This window comes from Chelonia mydas, chromosome 1, assembly GCF_015237465.2.
Source record: "Chelonia mydas isolate rCheMyd1 chromosome 1, rCheMyd1.pri.v2, whole genome shotgun sequence".
Lineage (NCBI taxonomy): Eukaryota > Metazoa > Chordata > Testudines > Cheloniidae > Chelonia > Chelonia mydas.
Genome location: NC_057849.1, coordinates 110,170,306 through 110,196,376, shown reverse-complemented (window position 1 = coordinate 110,196,376; position 26,071 = coordinate 110,170,306). Strand labels below are relative to the sequence as shown.

Sequence of the window (26,071 nt, the reverse complement as noted above, 5' to 3'; positions counted from 1 at the left end):
TTGTGGCCACAGCCTCCTGGGCAGTGATCGGAGGGTTGGGGGCAAAATAGTGGCCCCTCCTCTCCCTGTTGCTCCAGGATGCACCACCTTGGTGTTGATTGTTGGGGCCACCAACAGGGGTTCGGCCCTGTTTCCCTCTGAAGACTGCTGGGGCACAATGCTGGAGGAGCAGGTGGCAGGGCTCAGGCTTTGGGCTTCAGCCCTGGGTTAATGGGATGGCAGGCTCTGGCCATGGGGCTTCAGGCTCCAGCCATCCCCATTGCCTCCCCTGCCCTTCACCAATCCCCCACTGACTTGCTCCTGGTCCCCACTGCCTCCCCCATCCAGGGCTTAGTTTCTCCCCAGGATTGCCAGGGCTAAGTAAGGCTGCTGTGGAAGGTGATACCTGTATATTTGTTAGTAAGTCTCTTGTGGAAAGTGATATTATCTGGCAATAAATAAATTACACTGATTTGGACATGTATATGTGCATATTCCCCCCCCCCCCCCAAATTAAGTAAGTATTTGAGGGAAAATTGTCAGAGCAGCCACCGGCAAGAGCTGGAAGCTGCATTCAAGGGCCACCAAAAAATTTGTCCTGAGAACTCCTTCTAGTCTGGCCTCCTGTATGATCACAATGGCCCCTTATGGCCTTGGAATCTATGAATCAATCCTGGTCAGTTAAGTTGGCTTTAAGGTTGGTTTCTGCGATTGTGGAGGGCAGAAAGTATCTTTAATAGACCAGAATATCTGGCCTACTATCTCTGCAATGTAACACAGACATTTACAGTACATTAAGCCAGTAGGTTACACAATGTTTGTCTAGCAGCTATGGGAACTTCCACATGCAACATTATGCATATAAGGACTTATCTGTCATTTCTTAATTGCAAGAGATACATGCTGAGGAAAAATAATTAAAAACAAAATTAAATATAACATGAAGATTTGCAAAAAGTTTATTCCCTAGTTTATAGCATGCTTCAGGCGCATACAAACTTCCGTGCAACTCAAATAGAATTTTCTATATGCTTGTTTTCTTCGGTATAAAAGTAAGATGATGAAGGTGAACCTACCTATATTTTAGTTCTACATTGCTCCATGAATAGAGCATCTGTTAAAGGCTCAATCTTGATATGTGCTGAGTGCTTATTCTGAGGGGCTGAACACTCCTAACTGTTATTGATTTACAGTTTTTGTCTTATTTTCAGTTTGGACCTGATTTCTGAGCAGGGCTGTCCTTTTAGTGATAGACTCAAAGAGCTTGGAGCCCTGCATAGCTTGAGCTGCCACAGAGTGGTGCTGGTGATGGTAAATGGGTCTTGAGTTACCTCCCATCTGGTCGTGTTGCAGGCCAGTGAGTTGCTACCCCATCCTCCCGCGGTCTCCATGCCAGAAGGAGAGATCAGTTTGGCTCACAAGCTGCCAGTTCCAGCAGCTGCTTGTGTTGCTTGTGCTGGGCTCAGCTATGGAATGTTTCTTTAAGTTAAGAAAGATGCTTTTTTGGAAGGTGTAGATCATGTGTCTTGTGGCGATAATGTTCACCACGAGAAGTGCCTTATTTCCTATTTGCTTTTGGTTTGTAATTTGTGCACACACTTTGAAAAAAGTGAGAGATTAAAAATGCTTATTTTAAAACTTTAAAAGCTTCCTCTAACCAATTCTATAGAAAACTACATTAAAAACAAATTAAGTCTCAGTTTTCGATGACTTTTTGCTAAATACTGTGGTGATGACCGCGATAGAAAAACCTATGTAGAATAGAAAACTAGAACAGATCATCTCAAATTGATTATACTTCAGGCCCTGATTCTGCAAAGTATTTAAGCATGTGCCTCGCTTTAAACACGTTGAGTCCCATGACTAAAGTAACTCGTGTGTGTGTTTTTGCAGGATCAGGCCCTTGGTCCCTGAGTATATTCTTGCTAGCAAGTTAAAGAAGTATGGGCTGGATGAATGGACTATAAGGTGGATAGAAAGCTGGCTAGATCATCGGGCTCAATGGGTAGTGATCAATGGCTCCATGTCTAGTTGGCAGCTGGTATCAAGCAGAGTGCCCCAGGGGTGGGTCCTGGGGCCGGTTTTGTTCAATATCTTCATTAATGATCTGAAGGATGGTGTGGATTGCACTCTCAGCAAGTTTGCAGATGACACTAAACTGGGCGGAGTGGTAGATACACTGAAGGGTAGAGATAGGATACAGAGGGACCTAGACAAATTAGAGGATTAGGCCCAAAGAAATCTGATGAGGTTCAACAAGGACAAGTACAGAGTCTTGCACTTAGAATGGAAGATTTCCATGCACCGCTACAGACTAGGGACCGAGTGGCTTGGCAGCAGTTCTGCAGAAAAGGACCTAGGGGTTACAGTGGACGAGAAGCTGGATATGAGTCCACAGTGTGCCCTTGTTGCCAAGAAGGCTAACAGCATTTTGGGCCGTATAAGTAGGAGCATGCCAACAGATCAAGGGACGTGATCGTTCTCCTCTACTCGGCATTGGTGAGGCCTCATCTGGAGTACTGTGTCCGGTTTTGGGACCTGCACTTACAAGGATGATGTGGAAAAATTGGAAAGAGTCCAGCAGAGGGCAACAAAAATGATTAGGGGCTGGAGCACATGACTTATGAGGGAAAGGCTGCGGGAACTGGGATTATTTAGTCTGCAGAAGAGAAGAATGAGGGGGCATTTGATAGCTGCTTTCAACTACCTGAAAGGGGGTTCCAAAGAGGATGGATCTAGACTGTTCTCAGTGGTACCAGATGACAAAACAAGGAGTAATGGTCTCAAGTTGTAGTAGGGAAGGTTTAGGTTGGATATTAGGAAAAACTTTTCCACTAGGAGGGTGGTGAAGCACTGGAAGAGAGGTGGTGGAATCTCCTTCCTTCGAGGTATTTAAGGTCAGGCTTGCCAAAGTCCTGGCTGGGATGATTTAGTTGGGGATTGGTCCTGCTTTGAGCAGGGGGTTGGACTAGATGACCTCCTGAGGTCCCTTCCAACCCTGATATTCTATGCTTCTATATTGCATTTTCTTGGATGGTCGCTAGGAGAGATTGAAATAAACCACTTTTTGTCAGTTCAAACTGTTGTTTGATATGATCCAGAGATCTGACCCAGACCCTTCGTATTCACACCCTTATCAAGTAACTCATAAGCAAAACACCCTCCCTAGTAATTGAAGAATCCATCCATTGTCAGTGGGATTAAAAAAGCAGGTTGAAGAGCGGCTGGAGTGAGCGATTAGGACCAGTTCTCTCTGTGCAGGTCAATAGCTGGCAATTGTTAAGTATAGGATCTGATTGTAAGCACTATTGCTGGATGCTTCTTTAATCCATGGCCCCATTAAAAGAAATCATCAGAACTAACTTTTAGTTAGAAAAAGTAGTTTGTTTCCCACCCATTGTTTAAGTAATTGAGGGTGAAAGAAAAGCACTATGAAAAGTATATGGGATACACTTTGTTTTTGTATTTAAAGAAAAGCTTTTAAAGAACCTTCTGCAAAATCAAAGCTCCCACCAACCCGCAGTAAAAAGGCAGAGTTGAAAAATATTTGGCGGTGGTGTGCTACAGTTTATCAGTAAGGCCTTGTCTACCCGGAATTTTCTCCCATTCCAGCCACTAACATGTCAGCAGAAGTACAAAATGTAAGACAAAAAAAGCTGAGATTTTCATTGGTAGAGCTGAAATCACGTTAAGCTTTACCAGTGCAAACTTCAGCTTACTTGTCTATATGTGTTGGTTGCACTGATACAGCTACACTGATGGCCAGAACAGGGACAGATTGTCAATGTAGGCAAGGCGTAAGTTGCAGGAAGGGACAGGATAGCTCCCAAAGAGCAGCACAGGGCAGAAAACTTCCAAAGGCCTGAAGTGTAGCCCGATCTGATTTCATGCAAGAACAGAAAAGTATGCTGGAACCCTACAAAGGCTTATAGCTAAAAACAAAACCCAGACAGGCTTGTATAGGTGTTTATACAATGATAGATACATGTGTGCACAGAAGTGGGCTGAGGTTAATATTCATTTTAAGAACTCTAATGCTGCATTTGAAGCACTTTGCAATAATGAAGCAATATAATGCAATAGGATGTGCATTCCTTGCCTGTCGATACACGCCCCAGGCATTGTATTTTCTACCACTCAGAAAGCATGGGAATGTATAGCCTAATATTGTTTACTGTTAATTTAATATGGCTTCATATGTTAAAAACAGTTTGTGGGGCTTATTACACAACACCATCTAATACAAAAATATGTAATGGTTTAGAAAGATGTTGAAAAATTGTAGAGGAGAAAATGAGGATTTTACTTTGTTACTTTTATCTAATTTTATTAGCTTCCTAGACCCATCAGTCTCCTTCATAATTCCTTTCCACTCCATCCCATGAAACTGGATGACCTTTCAGCAGCAATCTGTGGTCTGGCATCACCTTCCAACTCTCAGTGTCTCTCTCGTTAAAAAAAAAAAAAAAATGAATGTCAAAGAGACGCTGCATTTCCCTGAATACGAATATCAGAATATGAACTTATTGGGCACACTGAGATCAGCTGCATGAGTGTGTTCAACATGGATATGAGATTAGCAAACAGAAGCATCTCTAAAGCAATGTTATTTATTTGTATTTGTGCACTCTACAATAAGTGTCCATCCAGTTCTCTAGGCACCCTGGATCATTTTTTAAAAAAAACTCCAGTAAACAAACAGACCTATCTGTTACTCTGGATCAAATCCAATAATCCAGCAACAGCATAAATCCAGCAAGAACCCCTATTGACTGTCCCCTCCAGAGTCTCAGTTCATCACTACCCAGCTGTACCCAACACCCACTTCCTCATGGGCAAGAGAGAAAAGGTGGGTTTTGCAATACTTCCTGAAGTGCTTCCTGAAGACTTACAAACTCAGGCTGTTCAGGACCTACAGAAGAAGTCAGTTCCAAAGTTCTGGGCCCACTGTCAGCCACCCCCTTTTTCTCATACCAAGTAGGCCTCAGTTTAATTCACTGACTGCAATTGTGGCAGGATGTCAGAGTGAGCGGGATAGGTAGGTCCCAGACCATTTGGGTTTTTTATAAATGAAAACCAACCTTTAAAAATCAATCTGGAAGGCAACAGGCAGCCAGTGCAGATTGCAGAGCAAGGGTTTAATGTGAAAAGAAACACTGCATAGCAAGTGGGCTGCTGAATTCTGCCTGAGTGAGTTAGGCACCCAAGTTTGAACATTTGTCACAAAATCTTTAGATTCTGTCTTTCCTTGACTGAGTGGTAACTAAGATTTTCCCATTGATTTTTTTTATTTTGTTTTTATTTTGTTTTTTTTGACAATGTAGCAGAACACGTAGTTGTAACTGACACAGTTGTGGGGAGAGCTGCCTACCTATTATTTCTGTTATTTCTCAAGTGTCTATCACCAAAAATATTCAAGTGCTGAGATAGTATGGGCTGTGATAAATTGGGTTTTTAAAAGGTATCTTCCTTTCTGATTGGCTGCAATACCATAGAATGATTCTGCACTACATTCTGTATGTCAATGTCTGGTTGTTAAACATTTTATACGATGTGTTTAATAAGAATGTGCAAGTCCCCTCACATGCAAATAACGTTTATTAAGTGGGTGTGAGATAAACGACAGCATGTTTTGCTCCATGACATTTGTGCTTATTTGACCAGAGACCAAACTTCTGTCTTTAGAACTAAGTTGAAATATCCCAACTATTTCCAGCAGGTGGCAGATGATCGTGCTTATAATGAAATCTGGGTACAAATGGTGTGTTTTCCAGATTGTTTACTTAGAAACGTATTTAAATGTACACATTATATATTACATTATAAACTGTGTAATCATTAGTGATAAAATAAGATTACATAATTGGCACAGATTAGTAGTTACCAGTGCTAATATGTAATTAAATACTTAGGAATCAAGTATAGGATGAAATTTAAAAGCCAAAGCTAAATGGAAAAAACAATCTCATGGATCAAAGAAACTGCTGATATTCCGAAAATCTCCAAATAACCATCTGGCTAATTGTGCTTCCTAGTATAATGGTGTCTTTGCACATGTGCTATGATTTGAAGATCATTTCATTGCACAGCAGTGTCTGGAAAATAAGCAATATGGGCTCTGACTTAAATAATTAAATGTTAAAAATATGGGTCCAGATTCTGTCACACTTACTTTTGTGGAGTAGTACCTTACTCCATGAGTTTTCCCACTGACTTCAGTGGTACTACTGTCAGATATTTCTCAACAAGAGTAAGAATGACAGAATCTTGCCTATGAAGCCCAGATAAGCAGCCCTTTCTGAGAGCCAGGTTGTGATCTCTTTACCCTCATTAGTGAGCAGTTACTCACATGAATAACCATTGTGAGTTCAGTGGCAAATACTCACCAAGGAGAGTAATGAGTTCACAACCTAACCCTCAGACATTGATTTCAATGGGGTTTTGGGTCAAGTAAAAGTCTGCAGGATCTGACCCATAGAAAATGCATGATTGCATGAAAGGTTCCATAAACTATTTATTGCCACATGTGTGGGATGGCTGTGTTATAGTGGTGGAGTTTATGGATGAGTAATGCAGGCCTTCCCAATTAAGTCAATATAAACTTTATACCATCTGTCACTTAATTTTGTTTATGCCATGAAGTTAGGAAGTGATTTTTGAGACAGTGGGGTTTTATCTTATGGGTGTTTGGGGGGAGCCTTTGAGATTGTGCTCTCTGGTTTGTGCAGCCTTCCCCTGCACTCCGCTCAGTGAGTTTCCACTGTATTTAGGGTTCCTCCCTTTCCCTGTTGCTGTTGTGTGGAAGAAATTACCCCGCATGTGCTCCCTACTATCTCCAGAAGTGGTACTCCAGCTACATGAGAGGAGGAGTGAGGGTGAAGGCCTGTGATGTCAAAGTAGTCACCAGCTCAGAAAGAATAGGCAGACTGCAGCTGAATTAGTGACATGCAAGCCGTAGGATATGAAGACCATTTAGATAATGGTTGCTTATATAAATCATTTGTGAAATACAAGCAATTTTATGATGGTTTTCATGACCACCTATTTAAAAAAAAACAATATGAATGGCACTAGGAATTTCAGCTTTCTCCAATTTTTTCCTGTTGTTTATGCCGAATTATACCCATTACTCAAAAGACTAATGAGGGAGAGACTGGGATGGATATAGCAGTATATACTTATGCTGTAATAAAATTAACTGTTTTTCATATTGTACATGGTTATTGCTGCTATTCTCTCCAGTAAGGTCATAGTATAATTATAGTAAGTATAATCTTTCTTTGGAAAGACAGAGAAGTTTGTTCCTTAATGGGAGAGCAAAGGTTATTGACATTAGTGCAGATATGAGCCAGAGGACAATACTTTACCAGTTTAACGAGTAAATGTTTAGTGAAGGTGTACTTCACCTAGAACTAAATCCTGTAACGCCCAGCAAAGTGGTTAAGACCAGTTACCATAGCTTACTTAAGTATTAGATTTTAACTTGGAAATTATATTTAGAAGTTAGCTGAGGAAGCCTATTCTTCCTGTGCCAAGAACCATCTAATACCCTTCCTGTCTCCCAGGCTTCCAACTGCAGTGCAGTCTTCAACTGTTCTTTACTCTCTTCCAATCCATCTATCTGATCTGGCCTATATGTGCATTTCTGTCATGCTCATCACAATGGTATCTAGTCTTCTCCCATTAAATCTTGTCATTTCTTCTTTATTATTGCCAAAAGCTGCCCTTTCCTCACTGTCATTGTTAGTAAATCCCTTGTCCATGCCTTGGTCACCTCTCACCTTGATTACGTTAACTCTTCTTTCTGACCTTGCCTCTTCTCAACGGCAGTGTGTTCAAAATGTTCTAACTGTACAATCTCTCTCTCTGAATCCCTTAACTCATCTCTTATAAAATCACATTCAAGCTCCTAACCTTCACCATCGTACATAATCTCATCCCTATCCCCATCTTTAATTTCTTCCACCCTGCACCACACAGACTGGCTCCCAATGCTTCTCCTTACTGCTCCCTTTGTTTTGGCTTTGCACCTTTTTGCCATACTGTCCCCTAAACCTGTACCCCCAATCGTTTCTTTCTCATCCTTCAAATCCCTCCATAAAACCTACATCCTGCCAGGAATACGTCAGTTCTCTCCCATCACCAAGAACCTCTCCTTGTTCTCTCTTCCATTAACTGTTGTCTTGTGTTGCATTTGTCTTGTCTTTCAAGACAAATCTCATTAACACAGTCTTCTTTAAACAGGACTAAGTTAACATGAACTAGGTACCTTTTCGTTCGCAACCGCGAGGGAGTTACAGCACTACTAACGCTAACACACACTGCACTTCACACTGCCATAGTCTACATTGTGGGGCCGTGAAGACAAACCTTCAGACAGTAATATTCTTTGATGTAAGAAATATGTTTTACTGTTTATGAAGTACCAGGCAAATTAAAAATACCATATAAATGATTCTCAATGGATAGTGATAAACCCTGGATAACATGATTCATCCATGCAGTCTGTTATCCTGCCTCTGGTGGTGGTAAGCAACTGATGCTTTTCTAAGGAAAGCAACCCCCAGTACAGAATGGTTTGGGGCCTATTTACCAGAGGGAAACACATCTCTCACCATACCATACTGCTTCAGTTGTGGGCATTGGAATCACACAAGTTGGAGTCCCTCCAGGAAATACATAAGGGAGCTGCTGTCAAAGAGTTCTTCATGAGGGTTGCCAGCTTTTAAAGTCACTCCCCCCTTTTTGGTCTAAAATAGCCCAAATAAATGACCTTTTTAGGCATGCTGCAAAATCCATCTGTTTTCCCAGCCATTTAGAGAGGAGGTGGGCTGAAGTTTGGAGGTGCTTAATTACTGTCTGCAATGTAGGGATCTCATTTTCTGGGTTTGTTTGCTGTATATTGATTTGATGGTAGGATGAACAGTCCATTTTTATATTAATGTGAACACTAACTATGTAAAAACACTCAGCACTCAGGATGGGCACCTTTATGCATTCTGAATGAATGAATGACTTCAGTTCACAATGTGTGTAGCCAATTGTGTGAAATTGCACATGGAGATTAGGTGTGGGAATTGGACTCTTTCCTGACCCCTACAGCTGATGAGTTTATGGCCTGAAGCATAAGATTTGACTACTCCTATTATCTTAGCTGGCAAATTAGAGCTACAAATGTTATTAGTGCTCATAAAATTATCCAGCTCATTTTAAAATCCAGCCACATTTGACTCAATTATCAATCCAGGCACTGATTCTCAATTAAAGTATTATTTCCTTATATTTGTTCCAAATCTATTGCCCCCTTAATATCGAGTGTCCCCTTTGTTCTCACATCACGAGACAGGATACAAAGGAGGCACTGAGCAATATTCACTACATGCTTCATCATGTCATCTACCTCAGTCAGGTTCTCTCTAGGACTTCTTTCCAAGCAAGCTTTTACAATCTCTCATCATGTGTATATCCCACATACAATTCTCTATCTTCATTTCCCTGCACAACAACTTTTCAATTTCTGCTCTGTCTTTTTTAAGGGCAGACAACTGTAACAGAACACATTACAAAAGAAACTGGTGGATTATCTGTCATTTGATATTGCATGATTTGGGGGCATTGTTTTATGTGTATTTTAATGTAAACAAAGCACTGTTTGTTTGTGTTTTTCCTTAATTGTAGACACCTATTCTTTAATGAATTGTCAGTTTTTACCACCCTGAATAATATATTCCAAAGGCTCTGATTCTGCAAAGCATTTATGCATGTGCTTAATTTTACTGTGAATAGTTCCAGTGAAGTCCTGGGGGCAAATTAAAGTTAAGCATATGCATAAGTGCTTGCAGAACTGGGGTCTAAGGGTATGTCTATACTACCCGCCAGAGCGGCAGGCAGTGATCTACCCCCGAGCGCTCTCCTGTCGACTCCAGTACTCCACCGGAATGAGAGGCGCAGGCAGAGTCAAGGGGGAGTGTCAGCAGTCGACTCACCGCATTGAAGACACCGCGGTGAGTAGATCTAAGTACGTCAACTTAAGCTACGTTATTGACGTAGCTGAAGTTGTGTAACTTTTAGATGGATGCCCCCCTGCCCCCCAGTGTAGACCAGGCCTAAGTCTCTTCTTCAGAAGATCCTGCAAGTTCAGATCCCATCAGTCAAGTGCATTACTTTACACTCTTCCAACATCTGTCATTATATTGCTGTGATGGTTCTCAGGGCACTCAGGACTGTGAGCCACCTTGTTACTGCCTGCCTCCGGTGAGGAGGAGTCTTGCCTGTGGTAACTGGGTGTTAGCTTCCTAATACCACCAGCCACTCTCCTCCAGGCTATGCCAGTCCTGTTTTTGCCTGGCAGGTTAACAAGCAGTTTACCCCCTCCCTGAGTCGGTGCACTCCTTAAAGAGTCCCCTGTGATATCCAGCCTCTGATGCTGGTTATGTATGGAAATCCCAGGTCCTCTACCATATTTTGTTGCTATAACCCAATTCAGTTGTATGTTGATGCAATGTTACAAGGCAAACATTGCAATGCAGCATCAATAATAATATTTAAGCAAAACTTTTCAAACCTAGGTGCCTAATGATAAGTTCCTAAATCTATCTTTAGGCCTTGGCCTTTATACTGTAAGCACTTTCCATGTTCAAAGCACTTTACAGACATCTACTTAGCCTTCACAAACTACCTCTAAGGTAGATACATATTACTTCCATTTTACAGATGAGGAGAGAGGCAGAGAAGTTAAACAAATTGTTCAAGGCCTCAGAACAAGTTTGTGAAACATGGGAGTAAAACTCAGACGTTTCTATTCCCAGTTATATTTTTAAGACGCTTGACCATGCCTCTCTCAAGATACCACACTATAATAATGATTTCCCTTAATATTTTCTTATTGCTGTGAGGGACTTATCTAATCAACAGCTTTTTTGAAACATCCTAGTATATTATTACTAGCAGTCATTTTACTTCTTTATTAACTTTTCCAAAGAACAATGTAACATGTAGAAAGACATAACTTCAACTGCAGAAGACATATTGGTTGCCACTGTCAATTCATACACTTATCCAAGTGATGTACTATTTGTATTTAATTCTTTTTTTTTTTTTTTTTTTTTTGTGTAAAATGAAGTGACTTGGTAGGAACTTCTCTTTTACTGGTGATGGTGATGAGAAGGATCTACAAAAATATTCAGGATGAGTAAATATATAATAGCAATTTTTTGGTACACAGCACCTAGTAGCTACTTGTTTTGTTAGCTTCTTAGAATATGTTAAAGTAGATTAGAACATTTCATAATTCTGTTTCCTCCCAAGCGAAAGCTATCATCTAGATCATTGAAAGAAAGTGATTTCCTTGCCTGGCACAAATGAGTCACAGAAAATGACCTTCTGCGTAGTCTAATTTAGTCCCAAGAATCCTCTGCAGAGCTGATATACAAACCCATATGTTTTCAATGAAGAGAAGCATTGAAATATATTGTCATTAACAGAGATATCCACAGCCAAAAAGTAGCATTCCACTTTGCATGGATTTTTTGCTCAGACTGCTGATATCTGCTATCTGTATATATGTAATAGACCACCGCAGTTCACTTTTACAGTTCCACAATGGAGACATAGAATCATAGAATATCAGGGATGGACAGGACCTCAGGAGGTCATCTAGTCCAACTCCCCTCCCCAACTAAATCATTCCAGCCAGCCAGGGCTTTGTCAAGCCTGACCTTAAAAACCTCAAAGGAAGGAGATTCCACCACCTCCCTAGGTAACGCATTCCAGTGCTTCACCACCCTCCTAGTGAAAAAGTTTTTCCTAATATCCAACCTAAACCTCTCCCACTGCAACTTCAGACCATTACTCCTTGTTCTGTCATCTGCTACCACTGAGAACAGTCTAGATCCATCCTCTTTGGAACCCCGTGTCAGGTAGTTGAAAGCAGCTATCAAATCCCCCCTCATTCTTCTCTTCTGCAGATTAAATAATTCCAGTTCCCTCAACCTCTCCTCATAAGTCATGTGTTCCAGTCCCCTAATCATTTTTGTTGCCCTCCGCTGGACTCTCTCGAATTTTTTCACATCCTTCTTGTAGTGTGGGGCCCAAAACTGGACACAGTACTCCAGATGAGGCCTCACCAATGTCGAATAGAGAGGAATGATCATGTCCCTCGATCTGCTGGCAATGCCCCTACTTATACAGCCCAAAATGCCGTTAGCCTTCTTGGCAACAAGGACACACTGTGGACTCATATCCAGCTTCTCGTCCACTGTAACCCCTAAGTCCTTTTCTGCAGAACTGCTGCCTAGCCATTCGGTCCCTAGTCTGTAGCGGTGCATGGGATTCTTCCGTCCTAAGTGCAGGACTCTGCACTTGTCCTTGTTGAACCTCATCAGATTTCTTTTGGCCCAATCCTCCAATTTGTCTAGGGCCCTCTGAATCCTATCCCTACCCTCCAGTGTATCTACCACTCCTCCCAGTTTAGTGTCATCTGCAAACTTGCTGAGGGTGCAGTCCACGCCATCCTCCAGATCATTAATGAAGATATTGAACAAAACTGGCCCCAGGACCGACCCTTGGGCACTCCACTTGATACTGGCTGCCGACTAGACATGGAGCCATTGATCACTACCCATTGAGCCCAATGATCTAGCCAGCTTTCTATCCACCTTATAGTCCATTCATCCAGCCCATAGTACTTTAACTTGCTGGCAAGAATACTGTGGGACACCATATCAAAAGCTTTGCTAAAGTCAAGGAATAACACATCCACTGCTTTCCCCTCATCTACAGAGCCAGTTATCTCGTCATAGAAGGCAATTAGATGAGTCAGGCATGACTTGCCCTTGGTGAATCCATGCTGACTGTTCCTGATCACTTTCCTCTCCTTTTAGTGCTTCAGAATTGATTCTTTGAAGACCTGCTCCATGATTTTTCCAGGGACTGAGGTGAGGCTGACTGGCCGGTTGTTCCCCGGATCCTCCTTCTTTCCTTTTTTAAAGATGGGCACTTCATTAGCCTTTTTTCCAGTCATCCAGGACCTCCCCCAATCGCCATGAGTTTTCAAAGATAATGGCCAATGGCTCTGCAATCACATTCGCCAACTCCTTTGGCACTCTTGGATGTAGCACATTCAGCCCCATTGACTTGTGCTCGTCCAGTTTTTCTAAATAGTCCCAAACCACTTCTTTCTCCACAGAGGGCTGGTCGCCTTCTTCCCATGCTGTGCTGCCCAGTGAAGTAGTCTGGGGGCTGACCTTGTTCTTGAAGACTGAGGCAAAAAAAGCATTGAGCACTTCAGCTTTTTCCACGTCCTCTGTCACTAGGTTGCCTCCCTCATTCAGTAAGGGGCCCACACTTCCCTTGACTTTCTTCTTGTTGCTAACATACCTGAAGAAACCCTTCTTATTACTCTTAACATCTCTTGCTAGCTGCAACTCCAGGTGTGATTTGGCCTTCCTGATTTCACTCCTGCATGCCTGAGCAATATTTTTATACTCCCCGGTCGTTTGTCCAATCTTCCATTTCTTGTAAGCTTCTTTTTTGTGTTTAAGATCAGCAAGGATTTCATCGTTAAGCCAAGCTGGTCGCCTGCCATATTTACTATTCTTTCTACACATTGGGATGGTTTGTTCCTGTAACCTCAATAAGGATTCTTTAAAATACAGCCAGCTCTCCTGGACTCCTTTCCCTCTCATGTTGTTCTCCCAGGGGATCCTGCCCATCAGCTCCCTGAGGGAGTCAAAGTCTGCTTTTCTGAAGTCCAGGGACCGTATTCTGCTGCTCTCCTTTCTTCCTTGTGTCAGGATCCTGAACTCGACCATCTCATGGTCACTGCCTCCCAGGTTTCCATCCACTTTTGCTTCCCCTACTAATTCTTCCCTATTTGTGAGCAGCAGGTCAAGAAGAGCTCTGCCCCAGTTGGTTTCTCCAAGACTTGCACCAGGAAATTGTCCCCTACACTTTCCAAAAACTTCCTGGATTCTCTGTGCACCGCTGTATTGCTCTCCCAGCCTTCAATATCAGGGTGATTGAAGTCTCCCATGAGAACCATGGCCTGCGATCTAGTAACTTCCGTGAGTTAAAGAAAGCCTCGTCCACCTCATCCCCCTGGTCCGGTGGTCTATAGCAGACTCCCACCACGACATCACCCTTGTTGCTCACACTTCTAAACTTAATCCAGAGACTCTCAGATTTTTCTGCAGTTTCATACTGGAGCTCAGAGCAGTCATACTGCTCTCTTACATACAGTGCAACTCCCCCACCTTTTCTGGCCTCCCTGTCCTTCCTGAACAGTTTATATCTATCCATGACAGTACTCCAGTCATGTGAGTTATCCCACCAAGTCTCTGTTATTCCAATCACATCATAATTCCTTGACTGTGCCAGGACTTCCAGTTCTCCCTCGTTTCCCAGGCTTCTCGCATTTGTGTATAGGCACTTAAGATAACTCGCTGATCGTCCCACTTTCTCAGTATGAGGCAGGAGTCCTCCCCTCTTGCGCTCTCCTGCTCGTGCTTCCTCCCGGTATCCCACTTACCTCAGGGCTTTGGTCAGGGCTTTGGTCTTCTTCTCCCAGTGACCTTAAAAGAGCATCTTACGTACTTTGGGTGTTTTTTTTTACAATGTATTTATAACCTATTTAAATTATATTTGAGTTTGGGCACTGAGAGGAGGAAAGGAAGGCTTTAGAAATCTTTACTTAAATTCTCACCCACCTTCCTAGTTTGGGAAGCTGTTATAATCTGAATGAAGACAACAATATAGAAGAAAATCAGCGAGATCAGGTGGGACCAGAGGACTTTCCTCTCCATCTTATCTCTATCCCATTCCCAGAATGTCCATGTATGATATTTATTTATAGCCTTCACTAACATCCCTCTCCGTGACCAGCTGCTGAAAGTACTGCTCAGTACTAGATGGACGCACTATCCCCCAATTCTCCTTGATTCTTAGAAGAAAAAACAATTGAGGTCTGTCACAATCAGGTGTATTTTGTGCAAAGTTCAGTCCCTGTATCCATCCAGACCCTGGACAATCAGCTGAGACCATCAAGAAGGGAGGCTGTTTGTTCCAGTTGTTGAGTTATTTTGTGTGACATGGATATTCATCACAAAGAACGGGACCTTGCTGCCTTAACAGTTTCTGCCTGGGGACAGCGCCCATGCTCCTGGCTGGTGAGTGAGCAAGCAGGGTTGTTACAGTGAGCTGCAGAGGGCTCCCTGCACAACTGCAGGGTCAATGACTCCTGATCCCTGCGGGCACAAGGTGTGGGGAAGGCTGTGGTCCTGGCCCAGCAGAGCACAGACTCCTGGCCAGGGCTAGGAGGAGGAGAAGCCTGACTGAAGGGGAGGCCACCTTGAAGCTGAATGGCTCCTGCCGCTGCTGCACTACTTCCCCTCCTCTTTGCAGCCTGAACAGGGGTTTCTGCTCTGCTGGGCCAGGACCACAGCTTTCCCTGCATCTTGTGCCTGCAGGGATGAGGTGGCACCAGCCCTGAGGCAGTGCAGAGAGCCTTCTGCAGCTTCGCTGTCACGGACCTGCTGCCTCACTCCCATGAAAGTGGTCTGCAGAGGTCTCCCTATGCTGCCTCAGAGCTAGTGATACCTGATCCCTGATCCCAGTCCAAGCTGACTGTTAGCAACTGATCCCTTTTTTCCCCATCAGTTTCAGCAGACACACCAAAATCAACACATATCAGCAGTTACTGATGAAAAGCAAATCCCGCCAAGCCTAGCTAAAAAATTCTAAGGTGGCACCAGCACCACCTTCTCTCATTTTGTGTACAGTCAGGCAGGTGTCTAACTCATTCTCATGAGAAACAACATAGGCCATGTGACTCCACGAGACTGGTTCCTGTTTGGGGATCACTGGCTGAGATAGGTACTTGCCTGCAGACCAGACTTAGAAGCCCAACTCCCTGAGGCAGTGAGGTTTAGGACACACCCCTCTTGTTGGCATCTCCCATTGACTAGTTTAGGTGGGCAGCTACCTGGTGTCCTGGCTCTTGTCAATCCCATTCCCAGGTGCCTATCTTCCCCCCCACAGGAAGCCAAGGCACCTAACTCAGACTTTGTGGATCGCAGTGTTGTTTTGTGATTTTTCTAAAGTTAGGCATTGTGACAGTGTTGCCACGCAAAAGCCCCTCTGTGGATATTGGCCTTAAGGTGTCTGAATAATCTCCTTTTAACGTTATAAACACGGGGACAAATACTTCCCTACCTCACAAGAGCACTGAGGATAAATTTGCTGTAGAGGGACTGCATGTGTTGTCCCTCCCTCTAAGCAGTAACTTCATCTCCTGAGCATTATTTTTTGTTCCGTTGTTGTGGCTAGGGATTAATTTTTGGCACGGTGTAACAGGCTGGCAGTATTTGCCCAAAACACCCACCCTGTTAGCAGTTACACTGATCCTCTTGGAAATGTTAAGTGAGTTCTGATGACTCACTATCTCAGTGTAAAAAAAAAACAAAACAAAACAGGGTTTTTTTGTGTTTTGGGGTTTTTTTTGCTGTGAAGTCTCAGATAGCTTGAGATGGCTCTTCTGATGTAAAATCCTAGTGGAAACCAGACTCAGTGCAGTTAGCGGAGGTCACCCTACACTCCTAGTGGGGCTGATGTAAAAAAGGTATGCTTTTACAGAAAAGTCACAGCCGTTGTTGGCAGGTAGCTTCTTACTCCACCTGGAAATGAAGGAGGTAGGAGTAGTAGTGACTGTCTACAAAAATAATAAAAGGTAGCTACAGGGTGAGCTGTCTGGGGAGTGGGACCCTAGGGATAGCCAATGTTTGAGAAGATTTGAGCTGAACTTAGTTATCTTATTGTTAATGTATATGGTAACAAAATCAAATCCAGGAAGAGGGTGGCTTTGGACTCTTAATGTTTGAGAAGGCTGGGGGATATGGCTGATTATACAGGGGTTAGTTGATTATATTGCATTCTCTGCAACAGGCTGATTATTTTCATGAACAGCTCTGCCTGCTGTAGAGCCAACGTCCATGGCCTTTAGCTGGCTGTGTGGTTTGGAAACTCATGGATTCTTTGGGATAGAGAAGGCCCTAGCAGAAGTATAGACACTCATCACAGTTAGATCATAATCTTAAATAGGGGTGGAGTAGTATAGTTAGCATTCAGAATATTAATGTTTTAAAATATTTTTATGGCAAAAAGTGCGTTTTCTGCATGCATGTTTGTAATGTTTATGTTCTGACTACAGAACATCAAGCATTGATAGCACTTTGGAAGGGAAAATGTCTTTGCAATATACCAAGCAGACTGTTCCATGTAAGGCTCAAGCAGCCCCAAAACTCCTGTGGTGTGGCAGAGGATAAAGGAGGCCTGTTTGCTCCCTCCAGTTTTTAATAGTTTGCTGACTGTGCAGTAGAGCTTTATTTTAAGCATTCCAGCTCTAGTGGGAGCTAGTATAAACTGGCAAATAGATGATGGTGTTGAGTATTTTAACTACTAATAACTGCCAGTAGCTTTTCTTTTCTCTGTATTTCACAGAAGACCACAGGTGGGTACAAACTTGTTGTGGCACAAAAGCTCGGGGCCAAGTCATTCCCTCAGTTATCCTGTGTAACTCATTTCACTTCAATGGGGTTGCATGGATGAAAATGACAGCAGAATTTGGCCCCATAACTCTATGTAAGAACAGAGTAATGCTAAGCAAAACAAAGCATATATGAACTGAACTGTAGTGGCACTACTGACACCTCTGGCCCTTTCTGGCACAACAGAGAAACACAGGAAATACTAGAGGAGTGAATCCAAAACAACTCATTTTTCCATCACAAGAATTAGCATTCTAAACCAGACTTAAGGCCTAGGCCTGCAAAGGCGATTATTTATTTTGTGAAATTCCTAGATGTGGGAGATGTATCAAAACGATGAAGTGAGGCTAAATATATGATGACACTATTTTCAAGTAGTAGTATGCCAACCACAGAACGAAAGAGAGAGGGAGAGGTATAATACATTCTTTGAGGCTGGAATATTATTTAATGGATACAGCAAGGAAACAGGGTTCTTTAACTTGGTGTTTTCTATAGTACCTTTTACTGGGATATAGAGGGAATTTCCCCTATTGCTAATAAATAACCATGCAAAGGTAACAAGAGTGTCTTTTGTATGAGATGTAAAAACCCAAGGTCCTTTCTGCTTGGTGTGAATGTTAAAAATCTCATAGCACTTTGGATAAGAGGAGAAGTTTGTCTATTTGCTTGTGGTCAAAATTTCTATATGTCTCTCTTTCACAGAATGCTGTGTACCAATTGGTTGCCATTATTGATTGGAGAAGTGGCTGCATTTCAGTGTTGCTAAAAGTATTTTGTGCTATAATATGCTTGAAGTAGAGAGAGAAGGGAGTTAGGCAAACAGCTGCTCCAAACTGTGTGTTCCCCTTTGAGTCCATGGGACTAAAATGATTAATGCATTGCCAGTTTAAGACTTTTTAAGTTCTAAAGGGAGGATTTTGTAAAGCACCGTTGGGATTCTTAAGGACAAAAGGTGCTAGATAAATGTAAATGATTATATCACTAAGTGACAGGTGTCACTTGGCTGCACAGACAACAAGAGCTGAATCAGTCAGCCAACAATTCCCTAAAATAATTTTTACCTCTTTTTTTCAGTCTCTGAACTTGTCAGTTTCCTCTTGGAATCTGCATCATACCTGCTTAAAGTGCAAAATTGAAAAGTCTGAGAGATTTTTCCTCTTACCTGCCCCTCTACTCCTATTACAGCTCCTGACTGTTTCTACTTGCCGTTTAAAAATACTGACCTCTAATACATATTTTTAAAAAACAAGAAAATGAATATATTTTTCCAATAAGACCTCAAGTACTTGATGGGACTGACTCACCATGTTCTTCACAGCCTGTTTGAACTATTGTTGTTCCTCCTCCACAAGCTTCTTGCCTCAAGTGAGAGTGACTGCCTTTGGGATTTTTCTCTTGCTTTCTTCCTGCTATCCTTCTGTAGTCTCCCACCTATCCACTAGCTTCTTTATGTGTGCTCAGGCTCTCCTCCTTCACCAGTTTTTTGTTCCCTACCTCTCTTTTTTTTCCCTCACTTCTGAAGCGTATGGCTAGAATGAGGAGCTTAGCATCAACAGAGCCAGCTTTGGCATTTTGGGGGAAGGCCTACACAACAGCATTTTGCTGCCCTTCGCAAATGTAGCTGACTCCTATCCACCAAGATCACACCACTCTGCCTAAGGCTCTTGGAAGGTTAGTGAGGATTTTTTTTGCAATACAATTGCAATAAATTGAACTCATTCATTTTACATTTAAAAGTGTGTGTGTGTGTAATCTTTAGGTTGCTCCAGGCGGCTACCCAGCTGGTTGAGTTGTTCCCTTCAGCTCTGGCAATTAGATTATACTTTGAAAGGCAACATTTGCACTGAAAAGGACTAGAAACTTTTCTATTAAATCTTTTATAGTTCTATCTCTAAATCCGGGAGAGATGCTGCAGCTGTTGGCTTTATGAAGCCCAACGCTTAGCTTCAAGCACTGATGTGGGTTGTGTTTCTTGGTCTCGTTTCACACATGATCATGCGAGCATTGAAGCTTGAGCTTCCTGCTGTACCCATGCGGTCAGGCAGAGTGGGATTTGCTGAGGACCAAACTGAGCAAAGAAACAATGTGTGGTAGCTTGCAGGTGGGCGTGACTGTGATCTGGTTAATGAGATAGGATGGGGGTTCCTCCGCCTTTGTTTGAAGGCTGGGTTTTAACCTGGGATCTGTGAACAGGCCGTGGAGGGGTTTCACAGTCAGGTCACCCTGCCTTTCTTTATGGCTAGATGGGCGAGAGATCCTGAATGCTTTTTTTTCTATTGTAGCGGGGGATGAAGATTGAGAACAACTGCTCTGTATTATGTAGTACTGGGCACTATGGGAGGGAGGATCCTGTGTTAGATGGACCGCTGGTCAGACCCAGTGGGGAGATTCCTACCTGGCGTGCATTTGGGAAGAGTAACAAACTTCGGGTGCCCTCCCGAGCTGTCCAGTCCCCCCTCACATCGGTGGCTCCTTTTCACAACTGGGGTACTACGCTCACCTTGCTTAGGGCCGAGATCGTGGCGGCAGTGCCCCGGGGGGCTGGGGTAGGGTCTCCCGGCTGGTAGCGGCGCCCTTCTCCTAGCCCAGGCGGCCCCGGCCCGGCCCCGCTCGCCAGCTGTTCGGGGCTGTAACACTCTCGCTGTCTCTCGTTCTCGCCCAATAGGGAGCGGCCCGCCCGAGGAGGCCCAATGAGCGGCGCGGCCGGGCGCTCCGCTAACCAATGGGGCGGCGGCTGCGGGGGCGGTGCTGGTGTCCGCGAGCCGAGCCAGCAGCAGCAGCAGCGGCCGCGGGCGGGGGCTGCGCAGTGTGCTCGCCCGCCGGAGCCGCACAGCCAGCCTCCGACCCACCGCGGCAGGCGCTGCCCGCCCTCCTCCCGTCTGTGCCTTCTCCGCGGTGGAGGAGCTTGAGCGCTGCTAGGAGCCAGGCTCGGCGGCACCATGGCCGTGGAGGAAGAGGGGCTCCGGGTGTTCCAGAGCGTCAGGATTAAAATAGGTAAGAGCAGGAGACGGGAGCGTCCCCGGCCGCCAACAAAGGGCGCGAGGGGGGCTCCCTGCAGCCTTGGCGTGGGCTCTGGGGCCGCGGGGCTGCAGCCCGGCGCGTCTGCAGCCGAAGTGCAGGTACCTCCTTGCCCTGGGAGCGACAGTGCAGTGGGGCTCGTCTGCCCTCACCCCAGCCCCGTTGCCCGGCCGCCCGCCTCCCTCCCTCTCTCCCTCTAAAGCGACTGCTGAGGAGGCAGCAGCCGCCTAGCTAGGCACTGTGGGGTCCCGTTGCCTTTTACAGCAGCTGCGCTGCCTCATCCCTCCTAGCCGGGACAGCTCTGCACGTAGAGCGCTGCTCAGCCTGCCCACCAGCTGCCCTGACTGCTGCTTGTCCCTCCTGAAGTTTCTTCGCAAAGTCTCTGCCTCAGAGGGGCGATGGATGCTGAGGAGGACGCTAGGGGTCTGTCCTGCCTGAAATGGGTTGGGTTGTTCCTTAAGATCATGCAAAAACATCCCGACTAGAAACTGACCAGCTGCAGTAGCATCTTTGCCAGTTACAGTTAGAAACTAAATAGCCTATCCTTGGACTTGTCTTTCAAATGCGCTCTTCCCCACCCCTCGCGTGTGAACGCATTGGGCATGGAGGATGCAAATCTCTGTTTCTTTTAGATTCATAGTCCCATTAGTATTGGTGACAGATTATGTAATAGGATGGAAGAACAACCTGGGTCATTATTTGCGTGAGCCCCAGGACTTGATTTTTGCTAAATTACACTGAAGAGATTTGAAGACTAACAAAGCCACTCATCAGTTTTGTGCATCGTTTGCTAAAACCGATGTGGAAAAATAGAAGGGCATAAAATTATTAGCAGTAGGTTTAATTTTAATAAGATTTTCATGCATCTAATATTGCTACAGTCTCATGTACTGGAAACTAAGCTATTGCTATATGGTTGTTGCAGAAGGTAGCTCACTTTGTTTTAGAGATGCATTACTATTTTAGCTGCTGAGTGATTTCCAGACCACATTATTAGAAAGTAAGCGACAGATGTCACTGTGTTGTAGATTAAAACTCTCTCTGGTAGTGTTTTGAGTGTGCATGGCTGTTGGGAAATCCCTTGTTTCCTTAACAGAATAAACCCACTTCATTTTGAAGGGGAACACTTTGTTTTGCTTTTCCCCCCTGCTATTTGGGGCAGTTGGGAGTTTGAAAGGAAGCTAAGGTGCCTAACTCCCACTGAGGGCTAAGAGAGTTGGATGCTTAGCTCCTTTTTGTGCTTTTGAAAATCACTGACATGTTGATACTCCTAAAAGCAACTTCGTGCCTACCAACTGTAATGCAGGATAAAGTAAAACAAGTTAGAGAGTAAATCTCATTACTCAGGTAACACAGTGGTATTTCAAGGAGATGGCAACATGTTAATGTGCTGTTAGGATCCTTCCCTCATTAATCCATTTACGCAGTAGCTTAGAAAATAAAAAAAATTGGCACCACTGAAATAAAATGTTACGGTAACATGAATTAGAAGTTATTTACATTATGTATGTGACTCCATCCAGAAAAGCTTATCAATGGGTCTATATAGTATGGCAGGGTCAGACTGGCTTTCAAGTTCCCTTGAAGGAGAGAGAGAAAAAATCAGCTGTTTAATGTCATGTTGTGGTAGGTGTATTAAAGGAGGAATTCATGGAATAGCAATTTGTTGTAACTAAAGTAGTAGTAGTAACAGAAGAATTTCTATCTACCATTTTGCATGTAATAAAAACCATTGCAAGTAGTATAGCATTGACTGGCATTCACTGAAGGGAGTAATGTGATGGTGTCATAAGTAATTGACTGACATAATTGAAATATGTCTGAGTGACAGAGAAGATATAATTTAGCAACAACAGAAAAAGGTTTGAGATTAATCTGACCAAAACATCTGCTAAAATTAATCCCCTTTCAGAATTTAATATCCAAACCCTTATTAGAGTAATTTTTGATTGATACTCAATACTAGAGTAGTGATTTGTGGCCACTTATGTACAGTCATACTACAGTGAGAAAACTGTATCTGTGTCATTGACACTAGAATGCCTAACCTTTTGTTCCTAAAATAAAGTTCTTTTATCTGATGTGGTAAGAGTAACTCCAATAGTTCAGGTAGCAGAGCGGATTGGTATGCACATGAGATTTGACTTTTTAATCCAGTAGAGGGCAATGGTAAATGTATGCAGGAGCCAATTTGTTCCTTCTGTCATTTAGTAGTAGTAGTAATGTATTTGAAATCATATTAATCAACTTTCATGGCAAGAGTTTCTAAAGAAATGCTTGTATAACAGGTTTTGTTTAAATGTTAAACACTTCTGGGACTTAAGTATGTTCTCACAGAGGTGAAAGTCATGTCAGCAAAACAGAGGTGGCAGGATAATTGCAGTTTCTGAACTGACTAAAAAAAATTGGCATGTTGATGTTGTCTCAGTTCTGTTCAGTAGGTCTTGTGAAGTGGTTGTGACCTGCATAATTTTGCCTAGATGCTTCAGAGTTCCTACTTTCCATCTCAAACGTGGAACAAATAGTCCTTAAGTGCACCCAGAAGAAACAATAAGTAGTACCTGCATTGCACTCAGTCTTCATGAAGGCTTGGAATTTTTTTCAGATATCTACAAGCTAGAGGTAGACATGAAAGAGGAAATGAGAGGCAAGTAGCCACAATCCACTTCTGTCAGCTTTTAGGAGTGAAATCTCTTCATATCTATCCATCATGAGGTTTTTGTGCTCATCACTAGTATCCAAGTGGACTTCTGTTTGCCTTTCCCTGGTTGGATTTGTTTACATTTTTTTGGATATATATAAAAAAATAATTCATGGTGAGAAAAGCTCTGTCGTCATGCTCTAGAACCGATCCAGAGTCTGATCACTTTTAATCTTCTTTGGAAATTCATTCCTAAGCCAAATTTCTTTGACCAAATCACTTGGTACTTGGTTTGGTGAGTTGTATTGTCCCAGAGGAGCACTTCTGTCCTGTCATGTCATGGATGGAGAAATGGTCACATACAGCAGGGTCCTGACCTGCTGAGGACACTGAATGCCTTGAAGTAGCAATGGAAGTGGATTGTGAGATGGACTCGAGGTTGGGTGCTTGTGAATCACCATGGGCAGATCTTGTCCGGGAGGAAGAAGTCGCGTTCCCTAGGAAGCTGCAGATGGAAGAAAGCATTAGTGGCACAAAATGTCAGCTGATTGTCCAGGATCAATGATTGAGTTTAATGAACAGGACCACTTCAAGCCGAGTGGGGTGTGATGTCGTAGTTCTTTACAATGTTTTCCTATTCTGAAGAGGATCATGCTGGTCTTGTCTTGATTCAGCTTGAGCCAGTTCCTCTCTCTTTAGGACTTAATCTTGTGTGGACTTTGTGACATTCTTGTGATTGCATTGTTTGCATCTGTTGAGAATGATTTTCTTCTGTTTCCATGGCTGGCATATCATGAGCAGTGCAGCTGATTCTACAGATGATATCCTGTAGATATTGAAGAGGAGATACAATGAGGTGGATTCCTTTGTGAAACTGTGGGTGAGAGCTTTTGGGAAAGAGAAGCTATCACTGCACTAACTCTCCTTTTTGTGGTCCTCTCCATTGGAAGAACTCAGTGCCTGTCTGCTTTTGCTCATGGTTCCCCCATGATTAGAATAAAATCATTTTTACAAGAAAGCAGCGTATGGACAGAAATAAAAGGGCATTCATCGCCTTTGCTAAATATTTCCCTTCAAGGTCAGATTGTGTTTGGAGTTATTTGGCTACTTTTTACAGAAACTGTATTTTCACATTGTCCATCTTTCTTCATTGAAAATTATTTTTTTTTTACAGGAATCTCTCATACATAAACAAAACAATGTGTCTTGTAAGACTAAACAAATGCTTCCTGTAAGATTGCTACTTTGAGGAAGTGTGCTGCTCTGATATTTCCATGAGTCAGGGTTTCAGAACCTGAAAGGAAACAACATAAGACTTGTGGCAGACGATTGGCTGGAAAAACTACAAAGAGAGTGCTTCTGCTTGGCAACATGGTTACTGTTAATAATACTTATGCTCTACTTAATTGCTACCCTTTTCTCTCCTTTGACTCGTGTCATTTTACTACTTAACGAGTTTAAACTTTCAATTACAGAAATAAAAGCAAAGTACATATTTAGCATATTCAGCATTTCTACAATGGAAAGCTATAACCTGGGTAATGGGAAAGAACAAATCCTACACTGCAGGAATTACAGAGCTGTGTTATGATGGAAGTTAGATTACACAATCATAGTGGACCCTTTTGGCCTTAAAATCTATTAACTTTGGATCTAGTAAAATACCTTAAATCTTGCACTGTTGTATCCAGGAATGTAAAATGTATGCTATTCTCTTGATAGCATAAAACTTAGTGCTTTTGAGTGAGTGTTCAAAAATCATGCGTAATAAAATGGAGTTCTTAGTTGACTACCCTTTTATCTGTAGGTTCAGATGTTGAGATTAGTTCTGCAGTACTTCTAGAAACAGCCCCACAGATATCAATCTCTTGTGAGAGGGCGGATGGATTGGGAGTCATTTGGAAGTCATGAGTGAAATAAGACTGGTTTCAGAACATAACTCACGTGGGTGATTTCATTGTGTAACTTGGTATAGATGATATATCCAGCTCGGTAGGGAGTTAGAACTGAAACCAAAGAATGTCATAGTGCTCATACCATGCCTGACTTTATATTAGCAATTGTCAGGAATACTGTAATGCACTCATACTGTAGAAATGGAGAAGGGAAGTAGCATTTTAGAAATTATGCATTATGTAGTACTTTATGTATGAAATGGGTAATTGTGGAAATCAACTAAATCTGTAAACAGAGCAGTGATACAATGAGTGCAGAAACATTGGATTAAACATTTTATCAGCGAGTCACTTTTTTCCTTAATCTATGCTTTAAAAATGATTACTGTGAGAAATACATACTGTAAAATATGTCATGGGGTGGGGGAGAAGAATGATTTATTGATAAGCTGTTTCAAAATCAGTAGAGCAGCAAATGATGAAACTAGGTGAAGTTAATTGCCTGTCCCCAGATATTAAGAATTCACAAGATCAGAACCACACTAAAATGTTAAGTACTACTGATGGTGTGTTGGGAAGGGGGGGGTGGAGTGGTAATTTAAACAGCATTGCTTGTTGTTTGGTATGTTAGTAGTTTATTTAAGATGAGACTGGATAATTTAAGGGGATTCATAGTAGACAGACTTTTTCCATCTCTAACTCACTGATTCAAACCTTGTTCAGCTTGGTAGCCACCACATTTGGTTGCTAACTTGTTATTCAGCGTGCTGTGTGAAAGGAATGGTGGTCAGCCCTCTCCCATGTGAAGACAGCACTACATACAATAGGCTGTTCTGACAGATCCATAAGATGGTACAAGGGTTGAATGGATATGGAGAACAAACTACCATCTGACCCTTAAGGATGGCCTCAGCACCTGAGGATCGAAGTAAATTATTCAGGCAGCATGGTAAAGACTTTACTCCTGTGGGTTTTTGTCCTTGCTATAAGAATAA

General features: G+C 42.9%; 1 protein-coding gene and 1 long non-coding RNA gene across 3 annotated transcripts in view; both read left to right on the top strand.

Moving 5' to 3' along the window:
* Window positions 1-26,071, top strand: part of RASA3 (RAS p21 protein activator 3) — a 254,071-nt gene that overhangs the window by 40,519 nt on the left and 187,481 nt on the right. The window contains exon 1 of one of the 2 annotated variants that reach the window (XM_037897364.2): window positions 20,276-20,516. The exons of the other annotated variant lie outside the window; for it this stretch is intronic. Coding sequence (XP_037753292.1) covers window positions 20,462-20,516 — 55 coding nt within the window. The 5' untranslated portion in view covers window positions 20,276-20,461. Of the gene's footprint in view, window positions 1-20,275; window positions 20,517-26,071 lie in introns of those variants that run through there. 2 annotated transcript variants of the gene reach the window in all.
* LOC122463846 lies at window positions 20,524-25,423 on the top strand. Its single transcript, XR_006287497.1, has 2 exons — window positions 20,524-24,259; window positions 24,356-25,423. It is a non-coding gene; the product is annotated as an uncharacterized LOC122463846 (long non-coding RNA).